General features: G+C 44.9%; 2 protein-coding genes and 1 long non-coding RNA gene across 5 annotated transcripts in view; 1 reads left to right on the forward strand and 2 right to left on the reverse strand.

Moving 5' to 3' along the window:
* Window positions 1-6751: 6751 nt before the first annotated feature.
* Window positions 6752-14200, reverse strand: ING1 (inhibitor of growth family member 1). Of its 3 annotated transcripts, none has more exons than XM_026102472.2 (2): window positions 13218-14200; window positions 6752-8389 (listed from the first exon to the last, which is right to left on the reverse strand). In XM_026102472.2, the coding sequence occupies exons 1-2, from the start codon at window positions 13357-13359 to the stop codon at window positions 7686-7688; spliced, it is 846 nt and encodes a 281-aa protein (XP_025958257.1). In that variant the 5' UTR covers window positions 13360-14200; the 3' UTR covers window positions 6752-7685. The 3 variants fall into 3 exon arrangements, with proteins under 3 accessions (XP_025958257.1, XP_025958258.1, XP_025958259.2); XM_026102473.2 differs by lacking the exon at window positions 13218-14200 and adding an exon at window positions 10326-10657; XM_026102474.2 differs by lacking the exon at window positions 13218-14200 and adding an exon at window positions 8504-9528.
* A 760-nt stretch (window positions 14201-14960) lies between these two features.
* On the reverse strand, window positions 14961-19002 carry LOC135326149 (uncharacterized). The gene is made up of 3 exons (XR_010386781.1): window positions 18945-19002; window positions 17962-18064; window positions 14961-16522 (listed from the first exon to the last, which is right to left on the reverse strand). It is a non-coding gene; the product is annotated as an uncharacterized LOC135326149 (long non-coding RNA).
* CARS2 (cysteinyl-tRNA synthetase 2, mitochondrial) overlaps window positions 16634-19725 on the forward strand; it is a 50185-nt gene continuing 47093 nt past the window's right edge. The window contains exon 1 of the mRNA XM_064503977.1: window positions 16634-16838. The gene's annotated coding sequence lies outside the window, so the exon portion shown is untranslated. The remainder of the gene's footprint in view (window positions 16839-19725) is intronic.

Genomic DNA, 19725 nt, shown 5'->3' on the forward strand with positions numbered 1-19725 from the left:
GTGGAGGTGCCTTACCCCTATTTCTAGTGGAGGGAATCAATACTGTTCAGAAAGACTAGATGAAGGTATAGCACGTAAATGAACAACCTGCACTGATAGAATACCTCAGCCTGTGTCTCTAGTTTTCACTTCAAGCAAGAAATTGATCTTAAAAAGCCACATTTTTTGCTATTGCTCACAAAGGCTGCTACCCAAGTCTCTTTCTCTCCCTCAGCATGTTTTTTCTCTGCTTTGTTGAGATATTGGAAATGATAGTCATCGACTCTTCAGGTTGCTTTGAGCATTTTTGTATGGAGCTACGTTTAAACCTGCAGCGAAATCATTGTCCACTTTCAGGCATTGTCTACATTATGAAGAATGGGACAATAAATGCTCCAAAGGTTAGATACAGCTGATACCAACACATTTAAAATAAGATTTACACTAGTTCTACAAACAAAAAAAAATTCTTGCTCCTGAGCTTTGGTCCAAATCTTTTCAACGAGGCCTCCAGAAGTTTGTCTAAACCTTTAGTAAGCTAGTAGCATTAGGTAACAGATCTCTCTACTTAATTCTTGAAATATTTGCTAAAATATAAGTACAGTATCTGACATTTGCCTCAGTTACCTATGCAGAATACTAATGATTTTCCCATGGAAATTAATACTCAGTCTTTTTTGAGAAACTTGCTAACTATGGCTTGACAGTGTGTTGAAGTCAAAACATCCGGCTTGCACAAACAAGGTTCTAGCGCTTCCCTTATAACCTGTGTAAACATGGCTGATATCTTCTGGTCAGCACTGCCTCCTATGAATTAAAATTTATAGATGATATGATACCTTGATAACACACTTCTAATAGTTTTGCATTATTCTCTTGTATAGCATGACACAATTCCGGCTTTGTAAAATTTTAGTGCTGCCTCTGTACATAATAGCTTTCAGTCCTTTCATCAAAACTAGCAGAAGTGAAAAAGTCTCAGCATACTTTGTATCTAATCTTTTCAGGAAATTTGATGTTCAATTTCCCTTGAACCAATTTAGATATAACTCCTTGAAATTTTTTATGGCCCAGAAATGTTTACTTTTGTTATAGAAGTCCAGCTGTTTACCTGGGTATTGTTGTCTTCTGTTCTTCACAGAATAGAACCAGTTTTCCTTTTGCAAGGGTTTCTTTGTGTTGATTCTAAGAGCTTAGCAAAAGGGAGGTCATATTGACATCTTCTTCTATATTCCCAGACAAAATATATATATATGGATAACATAGCGATTGAGAGCAATATGAGTAATTTTAATTTAAAAATACTTTTGTCTTCTTGAAACTGTCTCCAATCCAAACAGAAGCAGCTCAGCAAATAAGAAACTTGAACTAAACATAAAATAAATCAAATCCTGATAAAGCATGAAAATGCAAAATCAAGGAAACCAAGCAATTCCATTTTGCAGTGACACTATGCCAAAATGATACAATCGTGATAAAAGTTTTTAAGTAATTGTGACCATAGAGTAGGATTGATTCAAGTTTAAGACATGTTACATTCATTTCCTCCTGCTTTTTTGTTTTCAAGAAATACCTACAAACTAAAGCATCCAAACTTAGGGGATGTTTCTGAAAGAATTGCCTTTAGTCTTTTAGTCGTTGAATAAAATCACTGTGTGGAACATGCCCCTAATGATTCATGTTTTAGTGATATGGCTCTCAATAAATTTTCTGTTCTGAATGTTATAAGACTGAAGAAGCTATTATCAGAATGGAGCATTTTCTTTCAGATGAGACCATGCAAATCTCAAGGAGAGAGACTGGCAAAAAGAAAAGTCCCCTGATATATATCTTATAATTAACACAGCGAAATATTCCTTTCTGAATGCAAGTAAATCATTTATGCACAATTCACTTGGGTTTCTCATCCTTATCACTGCTTTTTTTTTTTTTTTTTTGCAAACTTGATTTGTTTTTTAAAAATTCAGACTAGTTAAGTATATTGTATGATGAGGGTGTTCAAGATGTATTGCACCAAGGGGACAAGAGTCATTTAAATTGCATTAATTCTTCCACAAAGTGAGAGTATAAGAGATGACTCCATCTGTCTTCATCAAGTTTTACAAGATTCACTGAAAGATCCAAGTTTATTTTAAGTATACACATATTTTTTACAGATGCTGGGTTAGCAGCCCTAGATATGTTAACCTCTTAGGGGCTTACTTGACTGTTCAGCAAGCCAAATGCAAGATAACATTCAGTTTTCCTTGTATGCTGCTCATTTTCCCAAGGTATGAATCAGAAACAGTACTTCACGCCTAGTTTGGCCAGCGTCGACATGGAAAGCTGACCTATCATCAGCATAAAGTCAACTGCTATCTAGATCTTCTACCACTCCTGCAGATTCCCTTCAAGCCTCCATACTGTCTGATGGCTATATAGAAAGGCTGAATTAGTAAACTAAACTATGGAAAATAAGAGTAATATGCCAGCTTAAACATCACTACTACCACCAATATTTATAGGACCACATTTGATAAGCAGTTTGAGGAATTGCTTTGAAACTTTTTTGATAGATTCAATGCACAGGCAAACACTGCCTACAGCACAATCACATAGCAACTAAAATAACTGTATTGCAAGGAATCCTACCATTTCAGATACATTTTTGCTCACTGCTTCAATAGCTACTTGAAGTTTGGATGGAAGTTAGATGTTCAGCAGATCAAACCCCAATACCGGAAGGAATTTTGACTTGTACAAAGTATCCATCTATCTGATTGGAATTACTTCTATGGTCTTCACTACTGTAGCATCTGAGACTTCATCATCTTATATTGAATAGATATTGTATGAAGTCTTTAAAAATGGCTAGCTGAACTAGCAAGATATTTCTGATAAGGCACTGAAGCCAGCAGTCCTTTTCGGGAATGTTAGGCCACAACATCTACTTATATTTCTAAACTAAGACTTGGAAATTTAAACATAGGCACCTGTTTTAAAAAATTTGGTATCACCTACCTTTAATCTTCCTCCAGCAGAGCTGCAAGAGTAGTAAGGTCCTGCAGAGGGGCATGTAACACATGCCAGAGGTGAGAAATGGCAACTGCCATTGGCAAAGCTGTTTATAATGTGAGCGTGGTCATGGATTGAGAGACAAATTAACCCCAATAATCAAGCTTCATGCACTGACAAATAGAAGCCTGAAATTGAGGAAAGTCATCTACCCTGTTTTCTTAACTTGGTCATTAATGTGGCTTCTGTTCTAACAGCAGTGTAGAGGTATGCTAGCTTTTTTGTTGTTACCAGCAACAATAAATATTTTACTGGGAAAAGTAATCTAGCCATTCTGAACTCATGGACAAAAAACTAATACTATTTCTCAGCATTTCAGATACATACTTTGTTTACTTCGTTGCTATCCTGTGCTCTTCCTTATTGAGTCATTCCTAATACTTGTTAGATACAGACTTCAGTAATATCTGGGAAAATAAGCAGCTGTGTGTATTTTTCAATATTACATTGAATGCTTGTACTACTTTTGATATTCAAAAGTGAGAAATTAGCTCTTTTGGACTGTGGCAGGGGTTATTTTATGTAGACAGATCAAATCGGCTATGAGGACAATGATAACTTTAATTAAAGCAACAGAATGCATTCCAGTGATAATCAAATTTGGTTTTAGGCATTTCTATTACTGAGAACTTTTTTGCATTATATTTTGTAAAATACTGTTTACAATATTTTTATTACAATTTTGAAAGGTTACCTAAAAATATTCTTCCAAAAAAATGAAACCAGTGGAGCAGTCCAATTCAATTGTATTTCTGCCTGCTCCATGAAGTTAGGACACATTTAATCAGCAACTGCACTTGATTAGTAAGAAACCTACTTAAACCTAATGATGCACATGCCCAGGGTTGCTGCTCCTTAACGGATAGTAGTTCTGTTTAATATGGAAGCTTTCAGGTGATACAATGGTTGAAACTGATGCTTTGCTCTGCAGTTTCAGTCTCATGGTGGTTCTGTCTATCTGTCCCTCTAGGAACATTTTGCATTTACATCTGAAGTGACACATAAAGGGCTCCCTCACTGTCTTCTTTTACCTTCTGACTTGTATCTTCAACACCAGCTATCACTGCCAGCCGCCCTGCTGCAGAACAACTCTGTCATCTGTGGATGGGGACCACTCAGGTGTAAGGCTTGCTGACAGCTCCCTTGACATAAGTGTTGAAACACTGTTTTTCACTGATCACAGGGATTTTATCATTAGGTCAAGGGTTCAGCAGCATAATATAGACTTTGCTGTTACATCTATCACAGATTAGCAGTGGTAACAGCTGCCTGAATATTCTCAGTGAAAAGTTTAAGAAGCTTGTGATTCATACCGCTGAGACTTCCTCCCCACTGAACATCTGCTGTTTTTTACATATTATTTTTATGTTATGATAGCTGTTCATTAGCCTGTGGGAAACAAGTCAGAAGCCTTGCTCAGTTCCTAGAAGACAGAGCATCCATCTCTCTGCATTTTGTCAGCAGTGTCAGTGGTAAATGGTCACCAAGAGACTCAGATGTTCTCTCAAAACTGAAGATGGTCTCAAGTCAGTATGGTCACCATGCCAGGCAATACAAGGACACTTCTAAATTAGCTGCATCTATCATGAGCAGAAATAAAGAAAATTTGCTCAAAGAATGACAGTGTCTCATGACCATTAAATTCACTCAAAATAACCAAAAAGGAAGATTAATACATTTGTAAAAACAGCTTTTTAAACAGTATACCAAAGTGGGAACAAAGTTTTCATAATATGAAGCATTCAGCAGTGTGTCAGTATAACATGAGATGGCCTTACTTCCACCAACAAAGAGCTTAATACCACAGTACCTCGAATCTAAGTAAAGTAAGTAATTGTGCTCACAAACTGAAAGTAGACCTGTCAAATGGTACAATGCAGGTCCAACCAATTAAGAGAGGCAAGAAGCAAAACAAAGTTGCAGCCTATACATGGAGAGTTGGGAAGATAACCTAGATCATGCAAAAATGTGGAACAGGATGCCATTTCAGGCCACTTAGCAGATCAGCATCTGCCTTTTGTGAAAAACTGAAATATGGGAGGCCACAGCAAGCCATCAAGAGCTAAAAGTATATTCATTTAAGGGCAATGTAAATGCTGTTCTACTGATCTATCTTCAGCTGAATTTTCTTACCATATTCTTTCACACCTTTTTTCCCTCTGGCTGTTCACATTTAGAAAGCCTCAAAGAACCAATACAGACATTAAGTGAGAAAAGCATGGTTCAAAACCATGTCTGCACAACCTCCTGTATAAAATTGCACTGAGGTTTCAGTAGTACAGTCTTACTAAGTGTCTGTGTTCTCACTCTAGGCTGGTGGGAGGACAAGGGAATGGTTAAGGTGGAAGAGACTACAAACCTTGGAATTAGCCATAACAGCAGTAAATGGAGAGAGGAGCAGGAAAGACTGGTAAGTGTGTAGGAAGAACAGAAAAAGAGAAGTTAGGGGAAAGAGAAAAAGAGAAAAGTAAGAAACTACAGAAAATATGTATCAACCCTAAACCACCTCGGGAGCAGGAGACTTGATTCTGAGGGGATGTTTACCTAAGGCAAAGATAACTCAGTGTAATTTGACAGTCTGCAGTGACTGAAAACACAAATATGTATGCATACACACTTAGTGTGCCTATTTAGAGGTAAAATATAATTTTTATTTGTCACTATATATACACATATACATAGTGTGGTGTGTGTGTGTGTGTATAGTTATATATATATATATATATATGCTTGGCAGGGGATATCCATGCAAATTGGTGCATCTTGTGGCTTGCTTTTCAGTACCTCTTTAGAGAATATTTAGCACCTTCAACTGGCTAGTGTTTAACTGGCTCCAAAACCTTGTTGCCCCTATTTCCAACAGAAAGACCAGCTGAAATACACTGGAAAGAAAAAGCAGCATCACTTCAGTTTTCACTGTCCAAGAAGCAAAACAATGCAATTATGAATTTTAAGAGAACATTGTTTTCCAAAAAATCCCCAACCCCAACCTCATTCTCACAACACTCTTTTCTGATCCACCGGTTTTCACAATCTATTTGTATGGTCCCATTCCCTCCTCACTTACAGTCAAAGCCCATAGACTGACTTCTGCAAGAGAAATAGAAGAGCCAAAATCTACTCAGCCAGAATGTCAACCCCTCCAGCTATGCAGGTGAAGGAAAGAATCTAACCAAGTGTCACTATGAAGTTATGTGAAATAGGATCTGGATAACCAGTACAAAGCATAGCACTTTTATTACAACTAAAATATTTTTATATATAGTGGCCACAAAAGATAAAAATGCCTACCCTGGAATGGTGGCAATAATACTTTAAAAATACTGTAATGCAAAAGCACTTTCTGCTGATAACAAATATGGAATAATTTATACCTATACTGTAAAAGCACAAAAACAACTGAACAAGACCACTTCTATACTATTGATTTTTAGATAAATGGCCAGGTTTGGGAGTGACTGCAAGCACAAAAAGAGCAGAGTTGAATGGAAGGTTAAATGCTATTTTGATTCTCTTACATATTTGCTGATCATATAGTCCGTGAAGATTCATTATCAGAACTATAATTTGGTTACCACTACAACAGTTTCACGCTTCTTAGCAGCAGCTTGCTGGAGCTGCTAAGGTTAAAAAGACTTTCCTTTTCTTTCTTTTTTCTTCTTTTTTTTTTTAAACTATACAAATGATCATTAAACATGATTGCTAAATGAGCAAACTGTCAAAGTTGTTTCATTTATTTCTTGATATCACAGCTGTACAATTTTCATACATACAGCAGGAAATGCACATTGGTTACACAATGGCATTTGGCTGCATTTCCCAGTATAATACAGTAAGTGCAACTCCACTTAAAAATGTACATTTATACAACTTATACAAATTAAGGATTGCTACACTACTATCTGTGACAGTACAAAGCTTGATTTATGTTAAGTTTCATTACTAAACCACTTCCTGGTTAAATATAAAACATATTCAGTCATCTTAAAATGGCCCTTGTGGTACTTGGCCAGCATATAAAATATTTGTTGTGTAAAATTTAACCATTTACCTTTTTTTTTTTTTTTTTTTTTTAAAAAAAAATACCCTTCTAAGCCTATTTAAACATTTGCTATTGAACTGTTATACTGACACACTTTGTAGCAGGAACCAAATTTTACCTTTCTTTTGTTTGATCTTGCAGTGGTTATCATCGAAGGAAGTTATATTTGTAACGTACTGTAGCTTTATTCAAATACAGCCAGATGGCTCAACTATTTGACAATTTTGCTCAAGAGGTAAATAAAATTTTCCACTAAAGAAAAAGAAATTACATTTCAGAAATATTTGTCATCAAAATTTTAATGGGTTGAGTGCTACCAGCACCAAAAAAAAAAAAAATATTAAATTGTCTTTTAAGACCCACCTGAATATTCAACTTAAACTCTTATTACTTTTGGAATACACTGGTCCACAGACCACATTCTTTTTACAGCTTACCAAATGAAAAACAAAATTGCTCTTATTGCCGTCCCTATAACAGGAATGGTTCAGTTTTAAACCCCCTTTAAAAATATACATTTTACAATCCTTTCACCTCAACAAAGGTGACACTGACAATAAATACACTGGTTTGGTGGTTTTATTTTTCTTCACTACGAAAAGTCTAAAAACTACCTGTTGTAGGCCCTTTCTTTTTTAGACTTCTCCAATGCCTTGTCCATAGTTTTCTCATTTTCTCCTCTACATTTGGGGCAGTACCATTTGCCCTTTGGTTTATGATTGAGTCCCACACACGAAAAGTGAAACCACTCAATGGGGCACTCATCATTATCGCATCCTATCATTTCTCCATAGGAGACTTGGTTGCATAAGCAGTATGTTGGCTCATTAGGATCAATAGGAAGATCTGGGGGAGAAGCTTCCCTCTCTGCTTTAGCCTTGGATCGTTTCTTCTTCTTGGATGTTTTTGCTTTCTTCTCCTTTGGAGTTCCTGAGGTGATGTCATCATGATCATGATTATTTGAAGCGTTTTCTCGATTTTCATTATTTCTTTGCCGCCTTGATCTCTTATTGTTGGGCTTTTCAGCCTGAGCAATTGTCTCAGTCTTTGATTTATCTTGGCTGGCTTTCCCGCTGTTTCCAGTGGTATCATTAGTCTCTTGACAAGTTTCAAACTGTTCCACATGACTGTCCACTTGCCTAGTTCTGTTCTCAACAAGCTCCACCATCTGACTGACTATTTGGATCTTCTCGTCTCCCAGCTCCTGACTCCGAATTAACGCTCTCTGTATGCAGTGCAACATCCTTCTCTTCTGCACGGCATCTGTCTCTCGTTTAAATTTTTCATAATAATCATCCAGGTCCTTTAGGATCTCTGCAAAGGAGAAATAAAAACTATAAATATTTTGGATAGAGAGAATGGTGAAACAAAGCCTTCCCGTGTTTTTCCATCTTTATGCAGCAACACCTTTTTGTTATGCAGCAATACCTTTTTGTAATGCACCAAGCTGATCAAAGGCAGATTCCCTGAAGCTGAAATCTGACAAGTGGCTCATGACTCCAGGGGATTACTTTTCTTCTCAGGAACAGAATGCAAATGCTATCAGTTTAGATTTAGAAAATAAATTTCATTTTAAACGTTTAAAATCTGTGTATTTATATGTAAGCAAGAGAAGCAGTGTTTATGAAACAGCTTGTCACAAATGAGAACCTGCAGACTGACTGGTAAACACCCAGAATGTTGAAAAATCTTTCCTTTAAATTTATCAGTAATTACAAAACCCAGAAAAGTATGTCATCTAAAGTTCCAATATTAATTCTAAAATTAAAGGGGGAAATTAACTGGTTGGTTTCCTGGGCATTTTCTATATAACAACATTAACACTTTTAGTGAATGGTTAAGACTGGGAAAAAGACAGTAGGAGAGAGAGAAAGGGAAAGAAAGCACAAACCAGTGCAGAAATTAGATGAGTTACTTAATGATCGATATCATACTTGACAGCTGATGCAAAAGAATTCTGTTAACTTTTGTCTGATACAGCCAAGTTTCCTTTTTCTACACATGTGAGACCACTCAAATTCTTAGGACTGCCAAATTAGGATTACATTATCTAAACTGCCCATCTGATTTCTTCCCTAAATATTCTGTAAAGTACCTGCTATTTACTATTTTAAACAAAGAAATAAATTTCCATTGAATATTTACTGTGAGGAAACAAATATGCTTAAAAAGCTAGAAAATAACATGAAGATGCTATAGAGCCACTGGAGTAGTTAGAACTTCTGATTTAAAACACTGACATTGAAAATGAGTTAGATCCTGAACTGCACCTTACCAACTATTTCAACAGTTTATAAGAAAGAACTTTGCAAAAAAGGGTTTAAAGTTTCAAGAATAGCTCTAGAAACCTATTTTTAAGCAGATGGTTTTGAGTTTCACTATGATACTTAGATCAACTCAAACAAGATACACTAACTTCAGCATAAACATATTAAGTCCTCACAAAGGAGAATGTTATCTTTTATAAATAATCTGCACCTTGTTCTCTGATTTTTCTCTTTTCTTGCAGCTTATAATATTCTACCTTAGATGAGCAAAAGATGTTGATGTAAAACTAACCTCAGGTCACCTAATAAAAATCAGAATCTCATAGACATGCAAATGTGATACCAAAACTGTCTCTGAAATTCACAAATATGAACATTTACTTTCTCAGATTTTTTCTAAATAAAAGAACATGCTAATAGCAGTTAATATATGCAACTAATAGTAACAAAGACCCTGTGATTTAGGTTTTGTCTCGCCTAAGTATTTTTTTTTAGAACACACAGATTCCAAATTTCTTGTGAAGACATGCAAAGTTTGCTCAAGTTTTACTTTAGTTACTAGAGCTGCAGTGTATGCATCTCACAAGAGTTAAACGTGTACTGTGTTATAACCTCTCTGGCCAACATAAATATTTTAAAATGTTTATATTTAAATATTTAAAAATATTTAAAAATTTAAACAAATGCCTTTTTTGCTAATTATCAAAAAAGAAAAAAAACTTAAAGAAGATTAGGCATTCAGGAAGATTAAGCATCATTTATTCTCAATAGCCAAAATTCAGAAGTTTTATGTTCCAAGTTCTGTCACTCGACCAATGTCATCAGGAGTTCAGCCCATTTGAATCTAATACATAGGCATCTTTCATAACAAATACTTGCTCTCTAGATACTCCCAAATTATTTTGGTACACAATGACTTAAGTCAGGCATTAAGAAAACTTCTAGTGTCACATGTACACACCAAAACTAGAGTGGTATTCCACCTCCTAGAGCTGCTGCAGGAGAAATGTTCAATTCCAACGGTTTTGAATTTTGCAAAGCACTGAGTGCTGCCTGAGACACATGTTCAGTCATGTAAGACACCAAGCAAGATGTGCCTTTTTACAAGCATACCCAAACAGAAAGGGTCGCTTAGTATCAGAAAGTCCTTTGATAGAATCGAAAGCATGGTAAAAGAAACAGTTGGACAGCTGTGTTTACTCAAGACTGCAGGAGGATTGCACCACCATTCCTCATCTCAGCATGCTCAGCAAAACTTGCTTGCCCAACTAGGATGTTTGTAGAAATTTCAGGAAAAAAAAGCTTTCTGCCAGCTTTTTGAAACACAGCTCAGTCTTGTGCGACTTACACGATATGCAACTGTTAACCAGCTGTGAATGCACACTCCCCAACATCACAAACGCCACAAAAATGACAAAAAAGTGCCGTAATTTTTAAAAGCTTTAGTCCAGAACACTTCCACAGCCCAAGCGCTGGCTGAGACTGCCGTAATGGCTGCATGGCGCACCTGAGAAACGCCCCCGCCCCAGCTCTCACAGCAGCACAGCGAAGGCAGGCATCACAGCGAAGGCAGGCAGCACGGGGCAGATCGGGGCCGGACGGCGAGGGCGGGAAGCCCCTCTGTGGCCAGGAGGGGCGGAAGCCACCCAGGAAGTCCGCCTCCCTTCGGAGACCTCCTCTACCGGGGCAACGCCGTGCGGGAGACGGCCTGAGGAGCGGCCAACCCCGCCTACGAAGCCGCCCGCTGCCAACAGCGCAGCGGACACCGGCGTAACGACGCCGGGATCCAAAAGCCACCAGAAACGCCAGCCTCGAGGGCCACTGCAGGGCGCCGCCACTAGCGCGCGGGGCGGCGGCGGGTACTAACGGTCCTAACGTAACGCAGCCCACACGCGCCCGGCGGCCAACCAGGAAGTGGCCTCATTCCGCCTCGCCAGGAGGCCTGCCTGATCCTAGCAACCAGCGCAGCGGCAACGCCCCGGATGTGACGTCTCAGCCATTGTTCTCCGGCAGGAAACCGGCGGGGCTACCCCCGGCTCTCAGTGTAGCAGACAAACCAAGAGGAAGCGGAGGAGGAGCGGGACAGCGGGACGCGGCTGAGACGGGGCGGACGCGGACTACAGCCCGCCCACTCACCCATTGGGCCAATGAGAGCCGGCAGTGGGGAAAGCCCGCCCCTGCTGGCCTGGTGTTGCCAATCAGGACCAGAAAGAACCAGAAGAGCAATAATAATAATAAAAAAAGGCCAATCAGAATGGGCAGAGCTAGCGGGAGCTCCGCCCCCAATACTATCGCCCCAATCAGAAGCAGGAGAAGGTGGGGAAAGCGGCTCTCGCATCCCGAAAACACGTCAGTCACACTCAGAAGGCCTAAGGTTGGCCTGCCCGCTGCTGCTGCCTCAGCCAATCGGAACCGAGAGGCCGGGGCAGGTCGAGATATTCAAATCAACCCCACAGAAAAGTTGCTTCTCGAAACGTCACGAGGGGGCGGAGCATAAGGAGGACTTGTCCGGCCAGAGGGCCAATCAGTGAAAGGAGGCGGGCCCTGGCCGCTCAGTGAGGAGGCTTCTCCCCTATGAGGGGTGCCGGGGGCGGGGCGAGCCGCAATATGCTAATGGTGGGTGTTTATAAAAGACGCAACGAAGCCGAATCTTTAGCAAAGCGCGGAGGCGCCCGTTGGTCGTAGTGGCGCGTGCTCGGAACGTGCGAGAAAGACGCTTGCCCGCCCTGCCCTTAAATCCCCTTCTCCCCGCCTTCTGCCGAGCAGCCCCGTGCCCCCCGCGGCGGCGTGAGCGGCACGGGGAAGTTTCCCCCCGCCGTTTCCCCCAGGGGCCATCAGGCTCCCTGGCGGGCTGCCCGAGGAGCAGCTACGCGAACCGCAGGGCTCGCTCCCCGCCGCCCCTGAAGCCACATGCATGGGGGCGAGGGGCAGTGCACACGCTTAAGTAACGGGGTCCTCTCTGTCCGGCACCCCGAATGTCACCGCTGCCAGCAGCACCGAATAAAGCCCTCCCTTCCCCTCCCCCCCCCCTTCCCAAGCGGACACAAGCAAGCAAGTGACAAAGCTGCTCTGAACCCCGCACAAACTAACCTCCCTTTCCCTCCCCTCCGCCCGTGGGGCGAGGGGACAGCGTGCCCTGAGTGCGAGTGCCGGCAGCGCACGGCGGAGAGGGGGCACCTTACCATGCAGCACATCCGTAAACCCAGCCGTATCATCTCCCCCCTTCCACACACACACCACACACACACACACCAGCCCCAGCCGCCCCCCCCCCCCCCCCGCCCCACAGAGCAGGGCTATTTTACAGGGCGAAACGAAACCCGCTGAAGAGGGAACGAAGAAAGCATACCCTGCCCCCCACTCTCATCTAACTCCCCTCTCCTCCCTCCCTCACTAGCTGCCTCTCTCCCCTACTACAGCCATAATGAATACTGTACATTCCTAAATGTTGTGCTGTAATCTCTCCCTCTCTGTCCACCCAGCACTTTCTCCTGTATCCCCAAACCCTTCCGTCTCAGCCCCACCGCTAGGAACAGCCCCCCTTTGTGCACTGCACACCCCACTTCCCTGCCTCCGCCTTCTTGGCCAGCAATTTACACAGAAAAGCAGAGTCCTTGCTTAATAAGAGAAGCTGGAGACCTTTTGTTCCGCCCCATGACAAGAGCTAACGCTGCAGATCAGCCCCTCTCTCTCCTCGGATCCTTTCTCCTGGTTTTCTCCCTCCTCTCACCTCCCAAAAATAAAACTACCCTCCCTGTGGGGTGCAGGGGGGCAAACGGAGCCGAGGTTCAGCTCCGAAGAAAAGAAAGGGAAAGACACCCTCCCCCCGAGCCCCATACCACACACGCATACACACACACAGAGAAAGCACTTACCTTGATATTTGGCGTCAATTTCCCTCATCAAGGAGACATTTCGCTGCAGATCGAAGGGCATAGACTCGATGGAGTCCAGATAATCCTCCACATAGTTCACTAGGTGAAGCTGGTCTCCGTTTGCAGGACTCAACATTTTCATCCGGCAAAGAAAAAAAAATATATCCTTCCCCACACCTCTCTCTCCCTGCCTGTGTGAGAGCAAGTGCTGCTCCCTCCAAACACGGCAGCCCCGATGCACGGCTCACTCCCTGCCCCCCTCTCTCGGTAGCTCCCCCCAAAAACCGAGAGAAGCTACATCTGACTCCTCTTGTGTGAAATAGAGAGGGAGAGACACACACACACACACACCCTCCGCTAGTCCCCTACAGCCAGCAGCAGCTGATTGAATGGCTGTCGTTGTGGGTAATTCACGAAGGAGGTGGTAGGAACAATCAGAGGGATTTGTGTGTGTGTGTGTGTGTGTGTGTGTGTGTGTGTGAGGGGGGGGGAGGAGGAGGAGAAAGGAGAGGGGCTTAAACCAGCTCCTCCGAAACAATCTGGAAACAAAATGTGCTCTGCAAAGTGTCTGTCAGAGGCAGCGGCAGCCCCTCTGCATGCGCCAGCGCCGCTCTGCTCCGCTTCTCCTCCGCGTCCTCCTCCCCAGCTCTCCTCACCGCCGCCGCCGCTGCTCCCCGGTGATATTAATGCAGCCGCCTCGCTCCTATACGCCGCACTTGATCCAACGTGGAAAACCCAAATACCAGTTTCAAACACTTGGGAAACATTCAGCCCCGCCACGCACGGCGCATGCGCACCCCTCCCAGCCCTGTGTATACACACACACACTCACCGCACAGTACACGCACACACACACGGAGGCACACGCTCTCCCCTCCCCCTCCCGGAACAGCGGCGGGGCGAGCACTTGTGTGCATATTCATTATCCCTCCTCCCCTTACTCACGTTTGGGGAGGGAAGGCGGCGGGGACTGCAAGAGCAGTGAGGGGATGGGCGGCCCGTAGCTGCGCGGAGGAAATCTCCAGCGCCGCGGGGGCGCGGGGGCGGCCGCGGCGCGATCCCGTCAGAGCGCGGCGCCGAGGAGAAAGGCCGGCGGGAGGCCACGGGCGAGCCGCTGCCGCCGCCGCCCGGCTGGGAGCCCGCGGGTGAAGTTTGGTGCTTTGGCACTAGGGCACGAACTTTGTGGAGTCCCTCGCCTTTTTTTTTTTTCCTCCCTTTGCGAGCCGGCAGCGGAGGCCGTGCTTTATGCCAGCTCCGCGCGTTCTCCTAGGAGGGGCCGCGGGGGTCAGGGGAAGCCATGCGACGCCACGAGAGTAGCTGCGCCGTCACCCCGCTCTGCAGGCAGGGCTCCCCCGGAGCCGCGCCGGGGGCGGAGGGGAAGCGCTGCCCCCGCCTCCCCGGCGCAGCCAGCAGCCAGCCGCATCCATCATCCCCGCGGCTGGCGACAGCCGCGACAGCCAATCGCCTCCGCCCTCGTGTCCCGCCCCGCTGCTCGCCCGACCAATCCCGGCCGCGCGTGAGGGAGGGTGCAGCAGTGACAATGCTGCCTGGGATACCGGCCCCAGCAGAAGAGACTAACGTGCCGGAGGAGGAGGAGGAGGAGAGACCTGAGTAGGCGCATGCGCGCTCGGAGAAAATGGAGTCTAACGTTTGGCACGGAAGTAAACTACATTTCCCAGCAGCCACGGCGCGTGGCGCATGCGCCCTGGCCTCGCTCGCCTGCGGGCGGGCGGGCGGGCTTCCTGCGGCTTCATGTTTCACAGCGCTTTGGACTGCGAAAGGCCACGGCGAGGCAAGGGTTAGGCGGAGGGGAAAGCCCGCGCGTGTGGGGTGAAATGCCCCGAGGAGAAGCGAATAACTGGCGCTCGCGGGGGGGAAGAGCTGCGGGATGCCTGGGGTTGAATTATGGAAATTCTTCTGCCCCGAAAGCTGGGACGGCGTGAGGTGGAGTGTACAGCCACACACTCCCCCGGGCTCTCACCCTTCCCTGCTTTAGGGCAGAGAAAGGTCTGAAAGCCTCTGAGGTCGACTTAAAAAAGGGAAGTCTTGTTTACCCGTGTGTTGCTCGAGTTCTTGTCTACAGATTGACCCGGAGACTGTGGGAAGCCTTTAAATAAAAAGGCACGAGAATGGTGCATTTTTAAGAAATCAGCGGGTTCCCTCTTCCCTTCTCCTCCACGTCCGTTAACATTGGCTTTTAAACTAAAAAAAAGGGGAGAGGGGAATATCGTCCTTCCGAGTTTCGAACTGAAGACTAATCACATAATTGTGCCTTCCATTGTAAATTACAATTTGACTTCCCCGGCATCTGGAATGCCATAAACCTACCACTGCCCTGGGCTTCCCGTCTTTTTTTTTTTTTTTTTTTTGGGGGGGGGGGAAGACGAAAAGACAAAGCGTATAAAGCGTATTTCAGCTTTTGCACGGACAGCGAGGCAGCAAATGAGAGCACGGAGACGATCGTTTCTCTCTTGTAGGTCACCTTTAACTTGAGCTGCAGCTCGCCCGGAGAGAGTCTGTCTTTGTTTGTTTTGTAAAGTTCGTTGCACATTGCTGCTGCTGTGCCTGTTAATAATGAACAGCTGGCTGATACAGGCCAGTCACTACCAAGCTCCCTGTGCACGGGGGCTGTCCTGCTGGGCTGCCCCGTGCTCCAGGTCCTCCTCGCGTCGCCCCCAAAAAACACCCCTGAGCGGGAGTTAGCGTGCGCGACCCCCACCAAAATCTTCCCGAAAGCTGAACCGTCCTAGAGGGATAACGCACACCGACTCGGCCACCCGGGAGAATATAGTAACATTGAAACCAGCGTCCTCCCTGCACCACTGCGATGGGTGTGGGGAGATGAGACCCTCCCTCCTCCCCAGGGCCCTCGGAGCGCACACTCCCTCTTCCCCCTCCCTCCGAGGCTAGGGCGCTGACACCTAACCACCCCAACCGCGGCCCCCCAGCCGGGGAGCCCCGCGGCAGCTCTGGCGGGCGGTGAGGGCTGCGGCGGCCGCGCCGCGCACAACCACGACCAACCTCGCGGGGGGACGGGGACTGCGGTACGCCCAGCGACATCCTCCTCTCCTAGCGATGGCGGCCCCTCCCCTCCTCCCTCCGCCGAGCAGGCTCGGTGCAGAAGAAGCCATGGCTCGGAGCGGCTGAAAGCCCGCTTCTCCGGCGGCGGTGGCGGCGGGGACCCCGCGTTTCTCCGGCCCGCTGCGGCGCCGTTGGAGCCGACCGCGCGGTGCCTCTCGGAAGAGCCGGGGCTTTGCTTTAACTCCGTCCCTTTCAAATGAAGTGGCGTGGTACTGTGCGGGTTCCTTTAAAAAAATAAATAAATAAAGGCGGGGGTGGTGATGGTTTTCCCCCTCTCTTCTCGGTGTGTGCCACCGGGAGGGAAAGGCGTTACTGTCGTTTAAAAAGCGTTTTAATCGATAAGCCCAGTTGTCAAGACAACAGTACCGTCCGCGGCGGAGACACCGCCCCTCTCCGCTCACCCCTGAGGGGCCCACCCGGCGGCCCGCCCCGCCTCGCCGCTCCTCCGGGGGCCGCCTCTCGCCTCCCCCCCCTCCGCCCGGGGGAGCTGGTGAAGGCGGCCGGGCGCCGGTGTCCCCCGTTTGCCCTGTCACGAATACGGTAGGGAACTGCGGGCGCTGAAGGAGAAACCGCGGCAAGCTTGCCGTGGCTGCCCCTCCCCTCCCCCGAGCCCCGTGGCGGCGAGGGCGGCCGCGGGGCGGGGCGCGCGCTGAGCGGGGAGGCGCGCAGCTGCACCAACGGCTCCTTGAAGCCGCGCGCGTGTCAGCGGGGAGCCTGAATACTGGCTTTTTTGTTTTTTTTTCTTTCTTTCTTTTCTTTCTTTTTTTTTTTTTAAACGTAGTAACGCAGCGTTGCCAGCGCCTGGCGAGCTTATCTCGAGTCTCGTTAGGGAAATGTACTCGTGTTTACCCGAGACTTCCTTTCATCAATTTCCTCTTTCCAGAGCCTGCCATCACCTGGTAATGCGAGAACCTCGGGTTTCGTTTTAGAAAGAAGCCGCGGGTTGCAGAGAACGCCTGGCAAACGTAACCTGACTCAAGAGAGGCAAAACAACCGCGTTCTACCTCTCTTACTTTTAAAATGTCATGGGCAATCCCCTAATTTAGGGGAGACTGACTCATGATTTCTAAATGCTCAGACTTGCTAGTACAGTTGTTTGTTAAGCGCTAATGTTGTGCTTGCTATTGTACAGAACAGAGGAAGTGACAGACTCTGACTAAGGACCTTAACATCTAACTCTTTAAATTATTCCTGCTGCTGTCATCAGTTTAGTTTCTGAACACCAGGAATGGGATTTTCAAAAGAGCACAGGCAGCTATTTCCCAATCCCTCCTGCAGGAGTTAAGCACCTCACTACTCCTGGTGGAGCAGATCTTTCATAGCATACACTAAGCCCATTTTCAACCATCCCTATTCCATTTCTTAAGACAGATTTCACAAGGCAATTGCTCATCTTCTGAAGAAATGTATGCATTCTCAGTTCTTCCCCTCATTTTCTGTTCGTGTGAGTTGCTCTACTTTCTGATGTAAATCTTGAAAAGCTGAGATCTGAAGTAGGTAAATTACTATGTGTACTGCAGCATCCAGGTAATGCTCCAAGCAAGTGTTTCTGGACCTGTGTGCTCCGCTTGAGAGGGAATTGCATAATGGTAGCACTAGCCTGGGAATACCTATTCTAAATTATTGGCAACACCTTGGTAGTTATAGCCTGTTTCACTCTTACCTTGAAGAAGCTGAGCCACTGTCAGCAATGACAGGTAGTTAACAGTCTCCTCGGTAGTGTAAGAATCAAAGCTAGTAATTATGACTTGGTAGAGGCTGGACATCTAAAAAGAACGTAAATGAGTCCAAAAAGAAAGTCGTTCTTGCAAAAAAGTTAACCACCATTCTAGACACGGAGTAGTAATTATACATATAAGAAATCAGTTCATAAAAGGACCTGCTAATTTACTGAAAAAAGATTTTCTGTACTTTCTTCTAGACAACAAATTTAGGAACGTACAATTTTCAAGTGTAGTTGTTGACTCCGTAACTTCTCTGGGCAACCTGTTCCAGTATTCAGTGTTCCTCACAGTGAAGAATTGTATTCTTCTGTTCAAGTAGGATTTCCCATGTTTCAGTTTGTGCCCATTGCCTCTCATCTTGTCACTAGGCACCACTGAGAAGAGTCTTGCCCCATCCTCTTGACACCCTCCCAGCAGATATTTATACACACAGATAAGATCTCCCCTGAGCCTTCTCTTCTCCAGGCTGAACGGCCCCAGCTCTTATAGTTGCATTGCAATGTTCCAGTAATTATGGTTATTCCAGCTCATCAGCATAAAGTTCTGAATTCTTAATATGAACAGAACAAAGTCCAAAACCTCCACATACGTTCCCCACAAATGCAGATACTGAATACGTGAGGATAGATTGTATAAGGAATCCTGGCTGCCATTTTTTCTCTTTTCTGCCTAAATTGAATATTGCTGTTTGAAATATACTGTAATTACTACAGCTGTAGTTCTATTTATTACAAAAGATGTCTCCTGATCATTAGTCATTATACTTTATCAGTACAGACAACTCAGATATGAGTTAGACCTTTTAATGAATTGCTGTTTCTTGACCATTGAGTAGCATAATCATTCTCTTCTCCAGTTCCATATGCTTTTTTGCTTGTTTGTTTGTCTGTTTGCTTATCAGGCTATAATAATTCATGCTTACCTGGGAGATGATAATTGTAATCATTTCCCTTCTGGCTGAAGGTTTTGAAGCAAAACTGCAAAAAGTTAACACAGAAGACAAGCAGAGCTGAGGTTTTGCAAGTATTAAGACCAGCAGACAAAAGTCATAGTTTTAACTTTATTGCAATATGCATTCTCTACGCATTGGATAGCATATAAATATTTATGGACATTTGGGTCAGAAATACCTACCTGTTCATGTCAGGAAATGATGTGGGATTAATGGATCCCAAAATCTGGAAAACAAATCTAGCTGAGTTGGTCCATTGGTTCCCAGTAAAGGCTCAAGAACATCACATATGAGAGTCAAACACTTACCTAATGTAGGCCTGCCATTTTAAACTTTTTTCTTTTAAGCCAAGCCTTACTTAAGGAAATGGGCAATACTCTGTATTTCATTGGGTATAGCTCTGTATCTCTTCCCCTGCTTGCTGTTTTCTGGCTGCTGCTGTCTCTTCCTGGCATCTACTGCACTTAATTGCAGCAGTGCATTGAAGGTGAGTTAATTTTGACTGGAACTAGTAAGGGTGCCCTGGGGTACTTGGAGTGCAAGGCAGAAGTCCATCTGAAATGTCCAAATGTGGAGTCAGCACAGATCGAGGGGAGCTTATTCCTTGGGCTCCACACTCCCAAAATGAGCTCAGAAAAGGTGTCTCTCACCAGTTGGAAACAACTGAAAAAAGAATGCCAAGACTGCCTTCTTCTCAGCAAACTGATAATAAGATGAATCTGACCTCTAACCAAATTCATATAAGCTCTCA

This window comes from Dromaius novaehollandiae, chromosome 1 (assembly GCF_036370855.1).
Source record: "Dromaius novaehollandiae isolate bDroNov1 chromosome 1, bDroNov1.hap1, whole genome shotgun sequence".
NCBI lineage: Eukaryota > Metazoa > Chordata > Aves > Casuariiformes > Dromaiidae > Dromaius > Dromaius novaehollandiae.